General features: G+C 38.5%; 1 protein-coding gene and 1 long non-coding RNA gene across 3 annotated transcripts in view; one reads left to right on the forward strand and one right to left on the reverse strand.

Annotated features, from left to right (window-relative positions):
* The window catches only part of P2RX1 (purinergic receptor P2X 1), a 93037-nt gene that overhangs the window by 46854 nt on the left and 22679 nt on the right, over positions 1-23504 (forward strand). Inside the window, exons 3-10 of one of the 2 annotated variants that reach the window (XM_040336718.1) lie at positions 1186-1257; positions 3542-3608; positions 7785-7817; positions 13734-13830; positions 15635-15715; positions 16532-16673; positions 21915-22042; positions 22446-22536. In XM_040336718.1, coding sequence (XP_040192652.1) covers positions 1186-1257; positions 3542-3608; positions 7785-7817; positions 13734-13830; positions 15635-15715; positions 16532-16673; positions 21915-22042; positions 22446-22536 — 711 coding nt within the window. The remainder of the gene's footprint in view (positions 1-1185; positions 1258-3541; positions 3609-7784; positions 7818-13733; positions 13831-15634; positions 15716-16531; positions 16674-21914; positions 22043-22445; positions 22537-23504) is intronic. The other variant, XM_040336719.1, reaches the window with a different exon arrangement.
* Positions 7128-8958, reverse strand: LOC120926610. The gene is made up of 2 exons (XR_005746963.1): positions 8478-8958; positions 7128-7517 (listed from the first exon to the last, which is right to left on the reverse strand). It is a non-coding gene; the product is annotated as an uncharacterized LOC120926610 (long non-coding RNA).

Consider the following 23504-nt stretch of genomic DNA (forward strand, 5'->3'; position numbering starts at 1 on the left):
TTAAAAAATAAAAACTGTTCATATGTGTGTGCGGTGGGGCACCGGACTAATGGGTGTCTATTAGGTCAGTTAACTTTTGAAAAGCATGTGATTTGAGGCTGAGCTCTAATTGGCTTGTTTCAGACTGTGCTTGGGGCGCAGAACCCTCCCACTTTTGATTTTAGCAAATCAATATTGTTTCTATTTTTTTGGTCACATGTGATTGGATCGGTTTCAAGGCGTATGCGTGGAACTTTGAGTGTCATCGCGTCACTTTCGGTTTCCAGTTTTTCGTCCTGTGAAACACAAAGCGTCCTGGGCACGCTGTGTATTGCATCTGTAATTATTTCTTCTATATCCATGATGTAAGTGAGTTTTTGGCCATTTTAGATTTCACCATTCACAGTCATCTATAAATGAACGAGTATTCAAGCACTTTCCATTTTATATGAGGAAGAGAGTGTGTGTATGTATATATGGATTTATAATTTTTTAAAGTTTATTTATGGACTTATGAATTGCGTTATTGCACAAGAGAATATTTTTTATTGAGCACGAGCACTTTAAAAGTGCATTTTTGAAAAACAGATACATTTTTTCATTTGTTTGCGCCCACCTCCCAATTTTTTTTTTAGCACCAGCCGCCATTGTGCTGGTGTCTCCACCAAGATCACGGTCTTCACTGCAGAGCAAGCTGCATAATTTGGCATATATCTCACATGCTGAAAAATGCTGTTCAGGCTGTGCATGAACAGTGAAGGTTTCAGTACAAATCATTTTGGATTATACAGCTTGGCAAAAACCCGAGCTTTAGAGATGTAATAAAGTGAGCTTCACTTTGGAGAACTTTTTAATATACAGTACTGTATGTGGAAAATTCCACTTTCAACTGTCAAATCACATGTATCAAGAAAGGTCATATTAAATAAAAATGATCCTGTTATCTGCAGGCCTTGCCTGAGATGTGACACAGAAGAAGGGTATGTAGAGGCAGTGTAAATCCCCACATACTTCAAGAGGCCTCTTTACCCAAACAAAACTTTCATAATTAGACCAAGTGAAAATACTTTTCTAGCAGGGCCAATATATTACATGCTAAGGTCAAACTCAAAGTCAGTTTACATTCCTTCTAAATTACGAATGTCTTTGAGCTACTGAAAGCTTCTACATACTGCTAAGAAAGTATTATGTCTGATTATTCCACAGGGAGACAGCTCTTTTGTTGTGATGACTAACTTCATAATTACTCCAGAACAACAGATGGGAACATGTAATGAGGTAAGTAAATTATCGTTTCTGATATTTATTAAATGCATTTAAAGTCAGATTACTTTTGATATATGGTAACATGCATTTTTTATTATTAAAGCACAGTAGACTATGGACATTAAAGTTTTCACATGTTCTTGACCACTTGACCTCTGGAAGATTCCTTAACCACTTCCTTACTGGGCACTTAAACCCCCTTCCTGCCCAGAGGACTTTTTGCGATTCGGCACTGTGTCGCTTTAACTGACAATTGCGCGGTCGTGCGACGTGGCTCCCAAACAAAATTGGCGTCCTTTTTTCCCCACAAATAGAGCTTTCTTTTGTTGGTATTTGATCACCTCTGCGGTTTTTATTTTTTGCACTATAAACAAAAATAGAGCGACAATTTTGAAAAAAATGCAATATTTTTTACGTTTTGCTATAATAAATATCCCCCAAAAATATATAAAAAAAAAATTTTTTCCTCAGTTTAGGCCGATACGTATTCTTCTACCTATTTTTGGTAAAAAAAAATCGCAATGAGCGTTTATCGATTGGTTTGCGCAAAATTTATAGCGTTTACAAAATAGGGGATTGTTTTATTGCATTTTTATTAATAATTTTTTTTTACTACTAATGGCGGCGATCAGCGATTTTTTTCGTGACTGCGACATTATGGCGGACACATCGGACAATTTTGACACATTTTTGGGACCATTGACATTTTCACAGCAAAAAGTGCTAAAAAAATTCACTGATTACTGTGAAAATGACAATTACAGTTTAGGAGTTAACCACTAGGGGGAACTGTAGGGGTTAAGTGTGACCTCATCTGTGTTTCTAACTGTAGGGGGCGGGGCTGGACGTGTGACGTCAGTGATCGTCTTTCCCTATATCAGGCAACAGACGATCACTGACACTGCCACAATGAAGAACGGGGAAGGTGTGTTTACACACACCTCTGCCCGTTCTTCAGCTCCGGTGACCGATCGCGGGACACCAGCGGTGATCGGGTCCGTGGCTCCCGCGGGTGCGGTCACAGAGCTTCGGACCAGGTCGGGACCCCACGTGCCATTCTGCCGACGTATATCGCCGGTAGGAGGTCCTTAAGTGGTTAACCAACAATTGTGTGGTCGTTTTATGTAATTTTTTTTTTACCCAAAAATATAGCTTTCTGTTGGTGGTATTTGATTACCACTGCATTTTGCAACTGCGATATTGGGGCGGGCGATTTGACACGAACTGACACTTTTGACACTTTGCGGGAATCAATGGCACTAATACAGTTATCAGTGGTAAAAATATGCTCTGTCAGGTACACAGAATCAATCCCTTTCCCCCATCAGAATGGCGATTTGCCTTGTTTACATAAGCAGATCCCTATTTTGTGTAGTTTACCGATAATCGCAGATTGGCTTGTGTTGTAAATGATCACAGAAGAAGCGGCCCGCCGGTGGATCGCATATATCTACAAGATTCTGCGCAGAGCTGCCACCCTGTAGCAGTAAAAGTGCCTTTGGGGCGGTAACATGCACTTTAAACAGAACATCTGGGCAACAAAACAAAAAAAAAGTCTCCCAGACGGACTCCCCCGCACTGCTTAAATGCTTGTTTTTGCCTAGAATACCAATATAAAGCCCTTTTACTTACCGTATTTATCGGCGTATACCGCACACTTTTTTCCCCTTAAAATAAGGGGGAAATCGTGGGTGCGCGATATACGCCGATACTCGCTTCCCGCGCTGTGTTTGAACGCCGCCGCCGACATATACCGAGCGCAGTACACTTGGGTACACTCGGCCAGGCTCAGGTCCACTCGCGGTCACGCCCTGTGCCGCCTCCTAGCCTTTATGCATGTCCAAGTATTCCAAGCATTAATACTTCACACCACGTGCAGTGCTATTTTTCTGCATCAAAAAATCATGGAAAGTAGGTTATATGGGTTCCAATGGCATAGTTCACACCAGCACAGTATGTTCCAGTGCTTCTCAGTTCCAAAAAAATACTTTTTTCCTGCACAAAACTGTACTGGGATGCGGTAAACCGCATCAAAAAAGTGTTTAAATACGCGCATGCAGGAATGCGTCCGGAATAGAACTGGAGGATGTTTTTGTGGTGTGAATGGGCACTAAGGGGGCCTGCTTACTTTCATCCAGATTGGTAGCAGGTGCATGCTAGAAGTACCTGACTAACTGGGAACCAAGTTGTTGCATAATTTAATATTTGTGTTATACATTAATACCAAGAATGCAATATCTAACACTGAATGGAAAAAATAAGTATTTTACCAAGAAGTATTATCAATTCTTTCCAGCTTCCTGATTTAGCGCCATGCAATACCAATGAAGATTGCAACGCTCTTTCTTTTCGTCAAAGTCAAGGTATGCCTTTTATACTGTAAAGAAAAAATATCTCGCCCCAAAATATAAAATTTAAATAAATAAATCAATAAACTACAGCTGCTCCTCAAATAATCAGGTGATTATGAACAGTGGTATGTGTGAGGGTGGGTACGCTAGTGATTAGTACTCTATACATATAATTTATACAAGTATCATATATAATAAGTAAAGTGCATATGTTCAACAACACCAATAATATTCTAAAAGAATTGCAACAATGGTAGTGATACTCTGGCATATGTGTCTGATATAGGGATATATCACAGTATTCCTACTAGTATCCCATCAGAATCATACACTGTGCAACAAAAAAAGTCCTATAATAATTTAAGAAAGAATTCATGCATGGGTAATTCTTTGAACAAAGTCCATATGAAATCCTGTGTGATTGAAGTCAGGTGTGTGCTCAAAAGATCAGTATGCCGTTCCACCTTCACCAGTAGTAAATATAGACACCCGAAGTGATTAAATTTAGATGGTTCCTTACCAGATGGTATTGACCATTATTTTGATACCAAAAAAAGGAGTAATTTTGCGCTTTTACAGGTCAAGCCTGTGTGATCGAATGCGTCCTTGCACCTGTGTTTCTTGCAGTCATATGTGTTCCAGTGTTATATGAAAAAACAGAATATTGCCAACATAGTGTAATTTTGTTTATTTGAAAAAAGGGATAATACAAAGAGCCAAATGGCTGCTTACTGTTAAGAGTGCCCCGAACCCGGCACTGAGGCTTGCTCGCATGGGTAGATAGGATCGTGGATCCTGGATGCTGTGTGTATGTCTCGGGCGTGCGTTCAAACTTGTCGACACTCCGGACCAGCGGGACAAGCTATGACTGCAAGAAACACAGGTGCAATGACGCATTCGATCACACAGGCTTGGCCTGTAAAAGCAATAAATGACTCCTTTTTTTGGTATCAAAATAAGGGTCAATACCATCTGGTAAGGAACCATCTAAATATAATCACTTTGGGTGTCTATATTTACTACTGGTGAAGGTGGAACGGTATACTGATCTTTTGAGCACACACCTGATTTCAATTACACAGGATTTCATATGGACTTTGTTCAAAGAATTACCCATGTATGAATTCTTAAATTATTATAGGACTTTTTTTGTTGCACAGTGTATGATGCCTTTTTATACTGTAAAAAAAAAAGAAGAAAAAAGGGCACTGATTCATTTTAAAAGAAAACCTATGAATTAATGTTAAGTGCATCCATATAATAGTTGTGCATGGCATGTAAATATAATAGTGAGATATTCAATATTTACATTTTTAACCTATATTAAACTTCCAGTGTATTATGTTTTTTCCTATATGTATTGCTATACATTCTATGAAATCATGCAATAATCTACCTACAGTAAATTAAAATAGGTACTGATTTATGGTACTAGCATGAACACGCATCTAAAGTGATAAAATAAACTACTGATCATATAAATCTTAGTCTGTTAGCGCAGAGAGGGGTAATACAAATATTAAACTACTGATCTTGTTTAATAAGAAGCTAAAATAATTCACCATGTACAGACACCTAGGCCTTAGCTCCCTTGCTGTCCAGATTATGAAAGCTTTGACAACTTCTGGTAGTTTCTCCAGCAAGGCTTTTTTGTAAAACAAATAATAAAAAAAATACAATTGTAAAAAATAATAATTAAAAAATTAAAATTACCGACACCGACTAAAACTAGAGTACATAGAATCAGCTGTTCATAGTAAATATTCAGCTTCTAACATTTTAGCTTGTTCAGTTAAAGTTAAACTAAAGGTAAAACGTATTGTTTTTAGTTTTAGAGAGAGTGGAGATGGATTAGAACCCCTGTCAGTTTTTATTGCTGCCCATGTCCCAGTTAAGGAGATTTACCCTCTCTAGTTTACCATTATCATTGAAAGTGAAAGTAAAAGAAAAAGAAAATCCCAAATTTCGGGTTGTCCCCAGAAAGGTAGTAGAAGGAAAATCTTCCAATGGTGACCTGGGGGTCCCCCGAGGAATTGCCTTAATCTGTCACTGCCTGTTTGACTTTGCAATAGGAAGTGAAGGGAAATCTCCACAATGGTACACAGATAGTGAGAAAAAAAAACTCCCTTGTTCTATCCCCCCCCCCCCCCAAAAAAAGTTTTACTTATAGTTCTAAGGTTTGAAAATGAAAGCTAGAGGCTGGCTGACTGTAATGCACAGCTACTCTTAGTAAATTCCCCTTACTGACACCAATCTCTGCCCTACTGACACTGTCCACTGCTCTACTTTCAAAGTCCACTGCCCTAGTGACACCATCCACTGCCCTATTATGTTCAGACTAGACTGTGGCTCCCCAAGTAACCGAGAATACCAACCACTTATTGCATAGGCCTGGGCACACCTTAATCACCAGGGTTGCCAACCATCCATGGGGCTGGCTGCAGTTTATCTAAGCCAGGTGTGCCTCAGATGTGGCCCGCGACCTCCTGCCCTGTGATGGTGGGTTGGCAAGCCCAGATCTTGGGTTCCCAACCCTTTATCTCAGAGCATTAGTGTTGTGAATGAAACGAGAAGTAGAGGATGCAAGGGGCTGAGACACATAAGCCAATCAGATAGGAGGGCCCAAGAGTGGAGTGGGCTGCGTCCGTGTCTGCTCTGCAGTATGCATGCAATCTACCTGTTCCACTTATTTTGGCCCGCGACCAGTTACCAAGTCGCTTAAATGGCCTTCACTCTTCAAAAGGTTGGGCACCCCTGATCTAAGCCAAGTGTCTGTGACACTCTCTCTCACATTGCCTAGAGCTCACCCCATTATATCTGCTGCACATTTCTAATGCTCAGGTCAGCCCATCATACCCAATCCAGAGTCAATAGGAATGTGCAGAAAGTAGACAAGAATGAGCAAGCGTCAACACTGTCAGGAAGTGGAGCTTTAGGGTTGCTCTTTTTAAACCACACCTATATATTTTATCTCGTGTCTCTTGTATAGTGCATATTTGTATATATTGCAATGTTTAAAGGCACACCGCTATCAAACTTTCATATTTATATCCATATAATAATGTACATTATTAAATAGATTTTTTCAACTATATCAGTAATACTTAGCTGATGGTGGTATCTAAAACCTAAATAAAGCAAGTCGGGATATTTAAAAGGGCTATAAGTATTTGATAAGACACACAACCTTCCTTTTTAATGTTCCATACTGCATTAATTTATACGTTTTTAATTGGAACTCCAGGCAAAACTTGTCCAAAGATTCGATTCTGCATGAATGTTTTACTGTCACTGAATGTCAACAACAAAGTCTACAGATCTGCCCTTGTAAATCTGTAGTTAAAGTCTTTATAACATTAACATCTCTAGAATAATGGGCCGTACACACAATCTGAAAAAGGGACAAAAAATACCACTTTCGAAGCGATCATGCGATAATCGGATACAGAGCTTTTCGAGAGCCGATCATGACAGTTCATCTGATATTATCTAATCGAACAAACACAAAAAAAAATCTCGTATGATACCAGATTGTATGAATTTTGTTTATTCGGTACAGTTGTCGTCCGAAAATACAATAGAAATACACTACAACACATTACATCACTTCCGTTTTTTTATTCTGTCGTACGAGATTTTTCATAACTTCTTCATTTTCGATATGTGCCTAGCATACAAAAAAAATCCGGACGATCTGTTGTCCAATTTTCGAATCGTGTGTACAGGCTATTAGAGTCAGAATTAAAAAAAGTAACTGGTTTTACTGTGTATGTCAAGCCAATTGTTTTTTTTTTTTTGTAGTTTGGGATAGAGTGGGGAAGGATTCAAATTCTTGTTGGGTTTTTAATGTTCTCCGGAGATGGGAGATTTAACCCCACTTCTGCCAACAGTAGTTTCACCTTCCAGGGAGTGAGAGAAAATCTGCAACACAGACAGATATAAATCAAGGTTCAAGCAGCCCGTTACATTACTAAAAAAAAATAAGTTTTGGCTAGATATACACTTTAAAGCTGCTAGGGTTGATTATGGTCATAGATTTACAAAAACAAGAATGGTGTTGACTGCCATATAAAAATAAGCCTGTGAAGTTTTTATTTTACCAAAGATATTAATATCTAAAATGATTTTACTAAATATTTCAATACAATGAATGATTTTATATCTTTTAATTTATCCCCGTTTAAAAAGGAAAGAGTGATTATCAAGCACTGAGTGAATCAGGTAACCTTAGCTTGACTAGATGTGGCTTGGTGGTGGGAGCATTGATGCTAATTTTCAGTGCATACGAAAAATAAATAAAAGGATTATGTAATCTAATATTGAGATTTTTTTTTAATTAATGTACAACATAACAAGGCTTAATCGTGTCTGTTTTTGACGTAGTGACTGCAAAAAAAAAAAGAAGCAGAATCTAATGAATTTTCCTGTAACTTTGAATTACATTCTTAGGCTCCATGCAGACTGGGCTTAAAAAGATCTGTAGTAAAAAACGTTTTTTTTGTACAAAGTTTAGATGAGTTTAGGAGAGTTTTCAATTTTTTCTGCCTCCAAGCTCCAATCAGAAACATGAACCAGAAGGTTTTTTTCCTGCCTCTAAACTTTAAACTCAAAATATGCCTCTTAACGTCCTAATGTGCATGGACACACAGGATATCTTTGAGCTGCTTCTACAGGCAGAACACAAAACTCCTGTAGAGGTAGCAATGTTTTTTTTAAGCCAGTGTGCATGGAGCCTAGAAGATAAAAAAACAATTGACTTGATGGGTTAAAGCCCAATTCTCCCTTTGCAGTAGGGATGCACCTGCACTACAAGGGTTAACTGCTTGTTTAGTCTAGGGGATAATCAAAGTCTAGGGGACAATCAAACTCACTTTTACTTACCTGATCCTCTGCTCCCCCAGCAGACGGCACTCCACATCAGTGGACTGTCCCTCAGCGTTCTCACATCTAACGCAGGGTTATGTACCTTGCATCAGTCTTAGTGACTTCAGAAGACCTTAGACCACTGGAGCGCTGGGGGGGAAAAGGCTGCAAGGACTGGTCTATCAGTGAGGAGGAGCCTGCAGGAGCAGAGAATTTGGTAAGTAATTCTGCTTTTCCAAACACGTTAGACAGAAGTGAGCAGTTAACCCTTGCAGTGCGGGTATAGCCCCACTGCAAGGGAAAATGTTTAGGTGTCCTGGGGTACAGCTTTAAGTTCATTATCATAATGACAGTACAATGTACAAAACAAAGCTAGTCAGTTTTGCCTTGATTCCTGAGACTCAAAAGACAGGTGTAAAAGGTTTTCAGGTCTGCAAGTATATGTTGTGGCAAGTTTATGTATACTTTTATATTTCTCTAAGACTTGGGCAGGCCATACATGGGTCAAATTTCAAAATAATTTTCTTTCGAAAAATTTTAATCTAAGAATTTTCGTTTAGATTTCACACCATTAGTGGGTTGCAGCAACAGCCGATTTTTGCGCAACCATTAAATTTTAATAATCGGACATGTTGGAAATTTTTTGAAAACCAAATGATTTTCTAATCAATGATGGGAGAATCGTGCGAGAAATGTAATCAAAAAAAAAATGCACATGTGCAAGAAAAGAACATTCCCAGAAAGAAAAGACGATTACCAAACACGAAAATTCTTTTCTGTAGCAACATGAGGTGAAATTGAAGGTTTGGTTTCTCGAATTTTGAAATCAATGGTGGCACCATCGGATCACAAAACGCACAAAATTTCTGATTTTCAAAAGAAAATTATTTTTAAACTCGACCTAAGTCACACTGGGGTTGATTTGCTAAAACTGGAGTGTAAAATCTGGTGCAGCTCTGCATAGAAACCAATTGGCTTCCAGGTATTTTTGTCGAAGCTTAATTGAACAAGCTGACGTTAGAAGCTGATTGGCTACCATGCACAGCTGCACCAGATTTTGCACTCTCCAGTTTTAGTAAATCAACCCCACTATTTTGCTTGTGTTACAAGTTTAATAATTAAAAGGGACCCTACCATGACACACAGGTTTTATTAAATTATTTTAAATATGACCAAATGCCCAATCAAATCTGTTACCTGTGAACACTGTTGGGCTCAATCACAATCTATGTAAACTGTCGTAAGAAATTTGATGTGAACATCAAGGACTCATCTATCCTGAAATCTGAAAGATATATTGGGGTTATGACACTACAACAGTATAATGTGTTACATTGTGTTTAGCATGGGTTCTCATGTTGAATAGAACATTTACATTTTTTGACTGACCTGTTAATAAAAAAAAAAAAAATATTGAGCATAGCGCTTGGCAGTTGAGAGGTTTTGCAGTACAGGAAGGCTGTAGTAGTCTCATAAGTAGGGAGTTACTGCATTTTGTAGATTATTGGTTGTAGATTTCTGATCTGAGAGACTCCAGCATCTGCACTAGTGTTGAGAGTACTTGGTTTGTAAAGTAATGCTAGATACACTTTTTTCTCAGGCTGCAAAATATAGAGTACATTTTTAGTTTTTAAATATTAATACCTTTAAATAAATATAGGCCTTAGACAGCACCATCAGCAAATTAGTGATAATATATGTTCATCTTGCTTGCATAACAAAATTGATAATATTAATACAATAGTATATATGTGTGTATGTGTGTGTATATATATATATATATATATACAATACAGAATCTCCATCTACTTTGACATCCTGTAGACATATAATCCAAAAAGGAACTAAAAATATATTAACAACCTGTAATTCATACAAAAACAAAATAAGAAAAAAAATGGTTCTGCCTACACTGACCAATAATTTGTTATTAGACAATAAATTACTCCTGTGCTGCCATGCCTTTATTATATATTAATAATAATAAAAAAAATTATATACAATATATGTATTGAGCGGCTCCTACCACATAACTGTGTTCCCACACATGGTAAATAATATATAAAAAATAATAAAGTGAAGCTCTGCTCCTTTTACTAAACAGATTGCCACTCTACTTATCTCTACAAACACCATAGATGTGCAGCTTCCAGGGGCTACCCTCCTTCCCTTGAATCAAAAAAAAATTGTGGTTGTGTGTTATTACACATTTGTAAATCAATAAATGTTTTACATGCATAGATTACCATTACACCGCAAAAACTATGTGAGTAAACACTAATATGAATAAACAATGATGTTGTGCATAATATATGTTAATAACATATGTTGTACCTAAGTGTCTCTATTGAACTTTTGAACATTCACTGTGATTTATGAACTTTTTTCAATAGAGATACTATTGGATGGTTGAGATTATATGGACTTTGGCATGTGCATATAGCACTTGTAATGTTGGATATGTATACCGCACAACATAATTGCTTATTCATATTAATTATTCTTCTAGGGTTGCACCAATACCAAGCATTTTTCACCGAGCAGCTGAAAGCCGTGGGAGGGAGAGGAGGAGAAGCGTCTGTCATCTGCTTTATTGAAAGCCACACAGGGAGATAGGTGCTTGTAACTTCCCCCACCACCGCACAGATCACCCCCCGACTGTCTCCTGTATCCTCCTCAGGCTCCCCGGGTCCTCTGTGTCCTTCTTTGGTCCCCTTCTGTATCCTCCTCTGGTCCCCATCCATGTCCTCCTCCGTGTCCCCCTCTGTACTCCCCGTTTTCTCTGTGTCCTCCTCTGGTCCCCATCCGTATCCCTCTCCGGGTCCCCTTCTGTGCTCCCTGGGTCCCCCGTGTCCTCCTCCGGTCCCCCTCTGTGGCCTTCTCTGTGTCCCCCTCTGTTCTCCTCCGTGACATCCTCCACTCCACCCCTCTGTCCAAAAAAGAAAGCTTTGTAAAAAAATATATAAATTGTAAAAAATTATAAAAAAAAACGTTGTAAAAAATAAAATAAAACTACTGACACAGTCCACACCTCATCAGTGCCCATGAGTGCCACCTATCAGTGCCCATCAGTGCTGCATATTAGTGACACTGTCATATGACATTAAAATCTGCGATCTTAAAAAAATTGTATCAGTGCAACACTAACTTATTCACATAATTTTTGGGCGTATCACGTGCAATGGTAACCTACGCATGAAAATATTTCTTGATTCACATATGTGTAATAAACAACCACAATTTTATTTTAATCACTTCCTAATTTTTTGTTATTGTTGTTATTTGTTTAGCAAAAAAAGCAGCACTTTACTTTACTATTTTTGATACCTAATTCGATATTCATGGCTTTCATAATATATTGTAGTAATGTGACTCATACCTCTTTTGGGATGAAGCTATACCAATCTCTTTCTATTTCTATTTTCCTGCCTCAAGGGATAAAGGGAGATTTTATGATTAGTGTATAACATCAAATCAAGGTATATTGGGTTTATTAATTATCAACAACTTCTAATTACCTGAAAATGGATAGTGAATATTTCACTTGTTTTTTAATTTTACTCCAGAACTTTATATGAGTAAATAGTTTGGACGCAAAGATACAAGATTTCTGAAGAACAAAATAAGAAGGGGTCATTTACTATGGGGAAATTGCTGTGGATGCATTGTAGATGAGATTTGGCCATTCTAGCTATGTTTGCATCAGTTTAATCCAGGTGTTCCAATATTTTCTCTCTAAATCCAAAAACATATTGGAAGGTTAATTGCCATTTGGGTAAATTAGCTCTGCTCTGAATGCTCTACTATGCCCTAACTGGTCTTAAACAATGCTGAGAAAAGGAAGGTGGGTGCAAGCTAGCATATGTCCATGTAAAAACCATTGCCCACTACAAAAATAAGATAATGTTGTCTGATGTGCAAATTAAAGGCCTGATGAAATGTACATTCTTTTATGACTTTTGCACCCAGAAGCAGCATCTCTGACAAGTGTGGTAACATTTGATATACCGTATATACTCGAGTATAAGCCGAGTTTTTTCAGCACATTTTTTTTGTGCTGAAAATGCCCCCTTGGCTTATACCCGAGTCACCTTTTTGTGCCTGATCTCCTGGATTTTTGGGGACCCGGTACCGGCTGTAGCTCCCCTGGGCCCCAAACTTGGCACACATGTAGCCTCACTTCTCTACACGTTTGCCAAGTTTGTTGTCAGGGGTACCTACGTCCAGGGAGCACCGATTTTTCAAACCCTGGCACCCCTTCCACAGACTCCCATGTTAAACAGTAATTTCTCCGGTGACTTTGGGGACCCGGTACCAGCCGGTCGAAGGTCCCCTGGCCCCGGAACTTGGCACACATGTAGCCCCATTTCTCCTCTACAAGTGTACGAAGTTTGTTGTCTGGGGGACCACTGGGGAGCACCGATTTTTCAAAGCCGGGCACCCCTTCCATAGACTCCCATGTTAAACGTCAGTCTAGTCATGGGCATAGTAAGGCATGGGCACAGTGAAGCATGGGCACATTGAGGCATGGGCACATCGAGGCATGGGCACAGTGAGGCATGGACACAGTGAGGCATGGACTCAGTGAGGCAAAGTGAGGCACAGTGAGGCATACAGATGGACACCCTAGACTTATACTCGAGTCAGTAAGTTTTCCCATTTTTTTGTGGTAAAATTAGGTGCCTCGGCTTATATTCGGGTTGGCTTATACTCGAGTATATACGGTACATTTATTCCCATCCTGGACATGGGGGCAGTTTGATCAATAGGAGGCATTCTCAAAAGTGTACTTTGGAACAAAATAAATAATGACCTGCTTTTACATTGAAATCTACAATATAGAAATGCAGCCCAGGTGACCCAGAATTTCGTTTTTATTGTACGCATAGTTAGTAAGCAGCACTGAAACAAGGACAAATTTGTTATGTTGGGTCATTTCTAAATTTTATCACCAGATCTTAGCTACTGAAATATCCAAATGAAGAGAAAATATTGTAACAGCGCTAAAATTACATTTATAAGCTGTTCACCCTATGCTTTATAGAGGTGCTATCACTTCAACCTTTCCTACAGGCATGTTTCCCAAACTATCTAGAGACAATTTTTCGGTGAACATAATTAAAAAAATAACATACAGAAATTTACATTGCATACATAGTCTTTTACTATGTAAATGACCTCTAATGAAAACATTTTTGGTACAGTAGATAATAAATTGCAACTTTTTTTTCTGTATATCTGTATATATGACACGTCTTATTGTGCTTATTTCAGGAATCCTAACAGGAAATTGCACAGCCGCTGACAACAAGACCAAATCTTGTGAGGTATATGCTTGGTGCCCTGTGGAGAATGACCACAATGTCCCTAAGTATGTTATTTTTCTTAAGAATATAAATAACCAGAACAAATAGTTTTATGTAATTGTACAAATTGTTTCCCCTATTTCCAATTTCTAGTAATAAAAATTGCTCCATTTAGCTGTTGTAAACAGCAGCATATGCAACATGTGACACATTCCATGTGATAGGGTTGGGCCAATCACTAGGCACTAGCACTATCATATGGAAAAAGTCCATAGTTCCATGTACAAGATGACCTAAAGTGCTAGCAGCTTGCATAGTTGACTTTGTGCTCACGAACAGCTGAACAGAGTGGCAGAGAAGGGAAGGACAGTATGTGATGAGAAAGAAGAGGAGATTAAAGTGAACATGTTGCTTTGCCCAAAATATGCAAAACACATGTTGGCATTAAATTGTATGTCCAGCCAAAACTTTTTCTTCGTTTTTAAATAGAGTGGGGAACGGTTAGTCCTCTGTCAGGTTTATATTGCTATCTGTAGCACAGTTAAAGAGATTTCTTCTCACTTCCTGTTCTGTTGATAATGTTTTACCAGACAGAAAGTGAGAGATACTCTCCAACAGCAACACTGACAGAAAAAAAATGCTTTCCTTGTAGAGTAGGAGAAGATTAGAACCCCTGTCAGATATTTATTTTTGTTGGTAACCCTATTGCAGATTTTCTCTCCATGTCTGTGGAAATTGTTGTCTGAGAGACAGGAAGTGAGGGTGAGTTTCAACAAATAGCAGCAAGAACCGATCAGGAGTTCTAATTTTCTATATTCTGTCCAAAACTAGAAAAAAAATGTTTGCTTGACTTTTTCTTTCATGGCGCACATCTAAACTAGTATAAACCACAGTGTTTTTTACCTTACATACAAAACAATAAAATACAGTACATTTATTCTGTACTTTTTATTATGCTTTAATAGTATTATTATTATAATACAGGATTTATATAGCGCCAACAGTTTGCACAGAGCTTTACAACATGAGGGCTGACAGTGCAGTTACAATTCAATACAGGAGGAATCAGAGAGCCCTGCTCATGAGAGCTTACAATCTAGGAGGGAGGGTCAAGTGATACAAAAGGCGATAACTGCGGGGGATGAGCTGTTGAAGAAAATGAAAGTCCAGTTGTTAGGTGAAGGCAGAATAGGCTTCTCTGAAGAGGATTTTCAGGGATCGTCTATAAGCAAGCAGAGAAGGAGATAGTCGGACAGATTGGGTAGGGTGTTCCATAGGATAGGAGAGGCTCTGGAAAAGTCCTAAAGGTGAGCATGGGAGAAGGTGACAAGGGAACTAGAGAGCAGGAGGTCTTAAGAGGAACAAAGAGAACAATTTGGTTTGTATTTTGAGACAAAGTTAGTAATGTAGCTGGTGGCAGAGTTGTGGATAGCTTTGTAAGTTGTTAGTATTTTGAATTGACTTTGTTGGGTGAGTGGAATCCAGTGGAGGGATTGACAGAGAGGAGTAGCAGGTGCTGAGTGGTTTGTAAGGTGGATGAGTCTGGCAGTAGCATTCATGATGGACTGAAGGGGGGATAGCCTATGTAAAGGTAATCCCATGAGAAAGGGAGTTGCAGTAGTCGAGGCGAGAGATGACCAGGGAGTGAACTAGGAGCTTTGTGGTGTCATTGGTTAGGAATGGGCGAATTCTGGAGATTTTGCAGAGGTTGAGGCGGCAAGATTTGGAAGTGATTGGACGTGGGGCCTGAAAGGATAGTTCATAGTCCAGGATTACACCTAGAACCTTGGTATGTGGGGACGGGCCCATAGTAATAAATAAGACTATGTTATAAAAATGTATTCACTTGCTTACTTTCTTTCTTTCTAGGCCCCCATTACTGATGCAAGCAGAAAATTTCACATTATTTATCAAAAACAGCATCAATTTTCCAAAACATAAAGTTGATAGGTAAGCATGAATGGATTTCAATATTATAAAATACAATCTGAAAGCTCTAGCAGCAAGGGGTGGGTATCTGATAGCTGATTTGAGGGAATGCTCCCCTTTAACAGCCTTATAGAAAATTGCACAGAGTTAAAGAGGAAGTAAACCCTGTCAGAAGTCTCATGCAGATAGCAGAAAGAGAAGAGATCAAAGAAGAACCAGATTTGGTGCTTTGGATTTAAGCAAGTACATGCTATAGTGGGATGTGCTATGTCTGAGGTTTATAACCACTTTATTGGTTCACACTCAAAATAGCCAAAGTGCATTAGGGGCCAAAGCAATGCCCCTTTATTAGGGGTACAGAAAAGTAAATGTGTGTAATATATATATATATATATATATATATATATATATATATATATATATATATATTGGTATGGCCCCCAAAATGCACTGACTGTCTGTTTTCTAAGTGAATCCCTTTACTACTCTATAAATAAGTTTTAAACTGATACCCTTGGATCTTACTTTAGAGGAACAGTAAAAATTGAACAACTCTGTCATTTAATCGTCACTTATTTGTAGCATCTCTATTTTATCGTGTGTGTGTGTAATACATTGATGCAAAGAGGTTAGCATGTGTTTAAAGTGGTTTTGCATAGTTGGTTCCTATATGTATGCTTTTTTTTGTCATTTAGGAAAATTGTTGTTATTGTGCAGAATGCACAACAATTCAGCTTTACCAAAGTTTCTGTGCTTACTTACCACCATCAAAAGGTGTGATCTAAATGTTTCTGTTTGTGAAATTTTTATTTCTTTTGGTTTATTTTTACTTTTCAGACAGAATTTAGTGGAATCGGTAACCAGTGATTATCTAAAGAAATGTATCTATGACAAACATAAAGACCCACTTTGTCCTGTATTTCGACTTGGATATATTGTGGAGCAAACAGGACAGAAGTTCAGTGACATAGCATATAAGGTATCAGTAAATAAGTTATATAAATGTAGATAGCAAGCCTGGATGTTGAGACCCACCAAACCAAAATTCAAACCTAGTCCACAGCATATAAGAAAGTGGCAACAAAAAATAAATACCTTGCTGTAGGGGTTTTTGATGTGGCCACATTACCGCATAGCCTTTCCGTCATCCTTTTTCCCCTGTGATCGTTGGGTAAGGGCTAAGGGGGATGCAAATTCATCATATGCATTAACTTCAGTTTCTGGCTAAAAGTGTCTATACGTGAGACATACTGGGGGAGCACTCAGAATATGGTGCAGCTGTGTGCCTGGTAGCCAATCAGCGTCTAAATTCAGCTTGTTCAATTAAGCTTTGACAATAAAATCTGGAAGCTGATTGGTCTCTATGCAGAGCTGCACCAGATTTTGGGCGCTCCCCTCTAATGTCATAAGGTACTACCACCTGGGAGATACTACCCAAAGGGGCCAACATTGCTGCTTATTTCAGCAGTGGACAGCTAGCAGTGACAGACCTCTTCCAGAATTAATAGTAGTAAGCAAGCATTTGGCAGGATCAACAGTTACATTTATATGAATAACATTTGGACATTTACAGCTCCTGATATTAAAAGATATTATACGGCAGTTATAATGTCAAGGTTATTAGAATGGGCAAACACAAAAAAGAGATGGGTGAAAATGGAAGATACACTTAACACTTCACATATAAAAAAAAAATATATGGATACCACCGAAATTTAGATCACTTAGCACAGATGCACATGACTAAAACGGTATTTAAAGTTTGGGACTCATTATATCCAAAAGAAAAATTGGAATATAACTCCTCACTAATTCCATTATCAGGCACAATTTTTTTTTTTTACCAGGGTACGGGACACGGTTGGGAACATACATAGGAAATACACAGTTAAAAGATATTTTAACACAAGGTAAAATTCGGACTAGACAAGAATTAATAATCGTACACGGGGGGCGGGTGGTCACTGAATGGGAGTATTTACAACTTAAACACTTCGCTCAATTCCTCAACCACTTAGAGACGTGAACACTTTGAACCTAATTAAAAAGCTTTGCAATATCAAAACGCCTATGAAACATAGAATTTCGCAAATGTATGATATATTAACAGAACTACCAGGAAGTGGAGTATTACCTTTTTATAGGAAAATGAGAACGAGACTTAGCAAAAAAACTAGATCAAAGACAAATGATAGAAGCAGTGCATAATTATGCATCTCACATCTGACATAACTACAATAGAGGCAAATTATAAACTCATGGTACGATGGCACTTGACCCCGGTAAGAATTAACAAAATTCAACCAAACAAGTACCCTGAGTGTTGGAGAGTCTGCGGACAAAAGGGCACAACAATACACATAGGGTGGGACTGTCCAAAAATAAAAGAATATTGGCAGCTGATATTAGAAAACATAGAGGAGATAGCAGGGGAAAAGGTCGCACAAAACCCCTGGATTGTCCTATTCCATGGGACTACTAAAACAAAAAAACAATACAAAGAAACTTTGGTCCCACCCCTGCTCAATGCTGCAAAGGGATTAATCCCAAAGAAATGGATGCAGGAGGAAAAATCTACTATAAAAGAAAGGTTACAGAGAGTGGATTACATTTGTAAAAAAACATTTAGACATTTAAAACATTTGTTTGGTTGAAGAATACTTGTAATGAATTATGCACATGTTCATTTATAAATTTGCATGGAGATGCATTTTAAGGCATCCCCTCGATGTATAAAATGCAACTCTATGTAGGTAAAAAGAAAACACTGAGGCCTCGTACACACGACCGTTTTCCTCGACAAAATCCATCAAGAACATTGGTGGCGAGAAACACGTTCGTGTGTATGCTTAGAAACCCCCGCATGCTCAGAATAAAGTATGAGACGGGAGCGCACCATCGGTAAAAGTAGCGTTCGTAATGGAGATATCACATTCGTCACGCTGTAACATACTAAAAAGCGTGAATCGTCTCTCACCAAACTTTTACTTAACACGCAGTAACATGAGATTAGTAAAAGCAGTCCCAAGTGTGGCGCCAGTGGAATCGAACTTCCCCTTTATAGTGCTGTCGTACGTGTTGTACGTCACCGCGTTTGAGAATGACGGGATTTTGTCTTGACAGTGTGTATGCAAAGAAAGCTTGACTAATATTCTCGACAAGACTGACAAGAAACTCGTCGAGGAAAACGACGTTTCATTTACGACGAGATTCTCGGTCGTGTGTACAAGGCCTGAAATGAACATGTAACTTTGTATTGTACAGGGTGGGCCATTTATATGGATACACCAAAAACAATAGTTAGATTCAAAATGGCCGACTTCAAAATGGCCACCATGGTCACCACCCATCTTGAAAAGTTTCCCCCCCCTTACATATACTAATGTGCCACAAACAGGAAGTTAATATCACCAACCATTCCCATTTTATTAAGGTGGATCCATATAAATGGCCCACCCGGGTGGATCCATATAAATGGCCCACCCGGGTGGATCCATATAAATGGCCCACCCTGTACATTTAACATTTTGGTGATTAATGCCGCTAAAAAAACGTGTGTAAGGCTAGAGTCATATGACAAATACTGTACTAGGAGCTCATTCACAGTGCATTGCTGTGTTGTGATGCACAGCAGTGCACTGTATGTGTGTTGTTATTGTTAAGTGCACCCTAAGGCATGTATATGGTGTGCTCCAGTGCACCCACACTATGTAGCACCACAATACACAGACGCAAATTCTCTGTATATTGTGGTGAACATTTTGTAAATATTTATCTCTCCTGCTGCCTGCAAAGACAGAATCATCCTCCATAGTCTGCTGGGAAACCTAACCTGTTCCTGCAGTGCTCACTGGTTCCTTCTGCTAACGTCCTTGCCATTACAAGACATGGTACAAACAAAGGAAAGCAAAAATTACTTGCTATCAGAAGTGCTCATTATCACCTACAGATAATTGGCACTAATGGCATACAAACAGTGTATTTTGCCTTTGCATCATCTAAGCAATTATAATAAAAAAAAAACAGATACCCACTTCTCATTTCTCTCAGTTTGGTTAGAAATCTGCAACCTACAGCAGGACACGTATTTGCAACATATACATTTTTGACCAGTTTGCAAGACATTAGCCACAAGTCAAAAAGTTGGTATTTTAAAGGAAGCTTCCACCAGACACTCTTCAGTGAAACTGCTTAGTTGGCACCAATGTTGATTAAGAATTGGCCCCCAGCTCTGCCACAACTGGGTCTTGATGAACTGCAGCAACTCCAGTAAGCTGCCCCAAAAGGGCAATAGCCACAGAGGCTGGGAACTTCAGCAGGTCAAGAACCTGGCTGCCACAGACCCCAGACTATTTATGTTCCATCAGCCATCTACTGGGAACACCTTCCCAGTGAATAGCTGCAGTACAATAAATATCCAAGCTGACCATTTGACCCTCCCAGCCCCCTATGTTCTAGTAGGCAGGGGGCGGCAATCAAACCAGCAGCCTGTGAGATCCAGAACAGCCCTAAGAAATCATGTAAAGGAATTATACAAACAGTATAAATAACACAGCACTACCTAAATAAACATACAAATGGCAGCCAACACCACAGAATAGATCAATTCTGCAAAAAAACAAACAATATAAACAAAAAAGTGTAGCGCTAAATATATGTGGAATATTAGAAAAGGTTGAAGCAAATCGAATGACGTGTAATCATATAATGTAAAATGGTTAAAAGTTCACCAATGAAGTTGGAAAAAAAGGCTTGATGATAAAGTCTCTTAAATAATAAGAACAAATCCAAAAATTGGTGAGTCGATCAACAATATAGTGACTTGTCTTCGCAAACATAAAGTGAAAATCTGAAGTGAATCCACCACTGAAATAAATGGAGGCTTACCAGAATCAGTGGACCCAATTAGGCTTATACCTAGTGGGTCAAACAGGCTTGTAAAGTGATGGTATCCTACTTCTAGAGGTATCATATATGGCAGGCAGGAAGGATAAGTCCAATGCAATGCAGTGAATGTACCAGGAGAGGGATTATCCCAATATCAGCCTTTGATGGTAAGGGCTTGGATCCATGTGAATAGCTCAAAAACTCAGTACATGGAGAGGAATAAAAGAGAAGGCAAAGATGCACATAGTGTAAATCTGTATATGAATTTTATTTGGCAGTAAAAACAAGAAATTTACACTCACATTTCAGCAGTAAAATCAGGCATAAAATCAAACAGCAGTAGGGTCAGCGGGTTCCCGACGCGTTTCGATCAAATCGATCGTCATCTGGGGTGCTAACCTACTGCACACAAGACCCAAATATATAAGAAAGTACCCCCATACCGTAATAATGGCTCCACGTGAGACAATCCACATAATCAGATGGCTATTTCCGGGTGCATGGGGAAATGGCGCCAGCATGCGCTCCAAGCCTCACTTGTAAGTGGAGGGGCTGGGACGCAACGTTCGGCGTTAGTATGGCCAATGAGGTGCTCGATAGCACGTCCATCTAGTGGTAACTCCCAGATGTGTGCATGCACAGCGTCGGCGTGCTCTCCAACCGTGCGCTCCAAACCTCCGCCTGATGGTCACTTCCGGGTAAGTGAATGACGCCAGCGTGCGTTTCAAGGCTCCTAAGCCGAGGTGCGCAGGACAACGTCAATACGACACGTGACTCGCCCCACAGCGAGTCCGTCCCACATCCAAACAGCACACATGAATTACGTTGGCGTGCGCTCCAGACCTCAAAAGAAAAGTAAAAATGGAGCGCAACATCAGACGGACAGACACAGAGTACCTAATTGTGTAGAAGAAGTAAGTCAGAGCTGTAAAATGAAATACTTCGATTTATACAGCAAAATGACAAAAAATTCTGACCATCAAAAATAAAAATGTAAAACTAATTGAACAATGAAGTTCAACAGTGAAAATTACTGAACATGTGGCCCTCCATATAGCAACCCGGACAAGTAGAAAAACACTATAGGAAAGTTGTCTTGCTAATGAAAAAACAAGACAATTTGCCCTAAGAAATCAACAGCTGCTCCAATGATTACAGAGGAGCCAAAAAGAACTAAGGAGGAAGGGTGCTACACACATATATATGTGAAGTTGTAGCACACTTAAGGTGTACCAGACTCTCACATATTATAGCACATATACTGTGTGTAACATACTATAAGTTGTCTGTAACTTATCATGCCTTACCAAAACCAATAATGTTTTTTTTCTAGGGAGGGACCATTGGCATTATAATTGACTGGCAGTGTGATCTGGATTGGCCATTGAAACACTGTAAACCCACATATAGTTTCCATGGACTCAATGATGAGAACTCGGCCTCACAGGGCTTTAACTTCAGGTATGTCTTGTTTTATTTGGTTTTACAGGTCAAACAGTGCTAATCTCTACATGTGTACTGTAGAAAGCAAAATGTAAACACCAGATAAGTAGAGAAAATTGCTACACAAAGCAATAGTGAATGAATAAAGTTGCAGTTTTACTTTTACTTCTAAAGTGGAACTATAGACAAAAAGAAAATATACATTTATGCTGCAGTCTTTCACTGGATTTAACACAGCATATTTTTTATGTTTTTGAGACCACCTTAACATAGTTTTATTATTTTATGATTATGCTACTAGATCTGTTGATTGTCCACTTCCTGTAAAAATAATATCTTTAGTTGGTCTTGAAATGTAATCTCTTGGATGACTTTTTTGAATAACTGTTAATGTTTAATTTTTTTTATTTTCCTCTTAAAGACATGCAAGATATTACAAAGATAACGATGTAAATAAAAGAACTTTATTTAAGGTCTTTGGTATTCGCTTTGACATCTTAGTGAATGGAGAGGTAATGTTAGTTTCAATTATTATTGTTGTGGTCATTGCTATTGTTAATATTTTAAAGGTTACTTAATGGCTAAATATATTACACATTAGAGAAACAGTTTATACATATCAATGTCAAAACTTAATACCAATAGCTTATTCTATTTTTGATCAAAAGCACAATCTGGCAATCTCTACAGATTTAATTACCATACTATCACTTTGTTGTTTCCTTTCAATCGAGTTTATTTGCCTTTGTAGTAAGGTTCATGAATTATTACTGTTAGTTTTGAGATGTGCAAAAATTGTCAAAGCAGATTTATTTAATTCATTTTAGTGGATTCAATTATACTAATGAAAATAAATTGATTCAAACGAAATGTTCCTATTAATGCAATATTATTTTGGTAAATATTTTGTAATTTTATTTAAAGTTTACAGAGATGAGTTTGAATCAGTTACACAGTGCAGGCGGTCCCTGGGTTACAAACAAGATAGGGTCTGTAGGTTTGTTCTTAAGTTAAATCTGTTTGTAAGTCGGAACAGGTACATTTTTTAAATGTAGCTCCAGACCAAAAATCTATTTTTAAGCTTTTTGGATAGCATAGGGAAGGGTTAACACCCTGGTAACATTTGTTTTGCTGTCTGTGCCCCTGTTCAGAAGATGTCACCTCACTTTCTGTCCCAATGACAATTGGATTTTGAAAATGTTGGGTTGTTGTGGAAACAAGGCTTGGTGATAAAGCATCAGTGGAGGTACCTTTTTCCCATAATAACTCTTACAGGAGAGAATTTCCCTTCCTAGGGGTAGATTTCCTTTCACTTCCTGTTGTCTTCCTCCGTTTGTAAGTAGGAGTCGTTTGTAAGTTGGATGTTTGTAACTAGGGGACCCTATGTACAAGTAATGCTTTGTTTGTCACTTCAACAACCTCCCTAAAGCCGGTACACACGATGAGTCACAATATGCATATATTTCAACTGAATGTTTAA

Source organism: Rana temporaria, chromosome 2, assembly GCF_905171775.1.
Source record: "Rana temporaria chromosome 2, aRanTem1.1, whole genome shotgun sequence".
Lineage (NCBI taxonomy): Eukaryota > Metazoa > Chordata > Amphibia > Anura > Ranidae > Rana > Rana temporaria.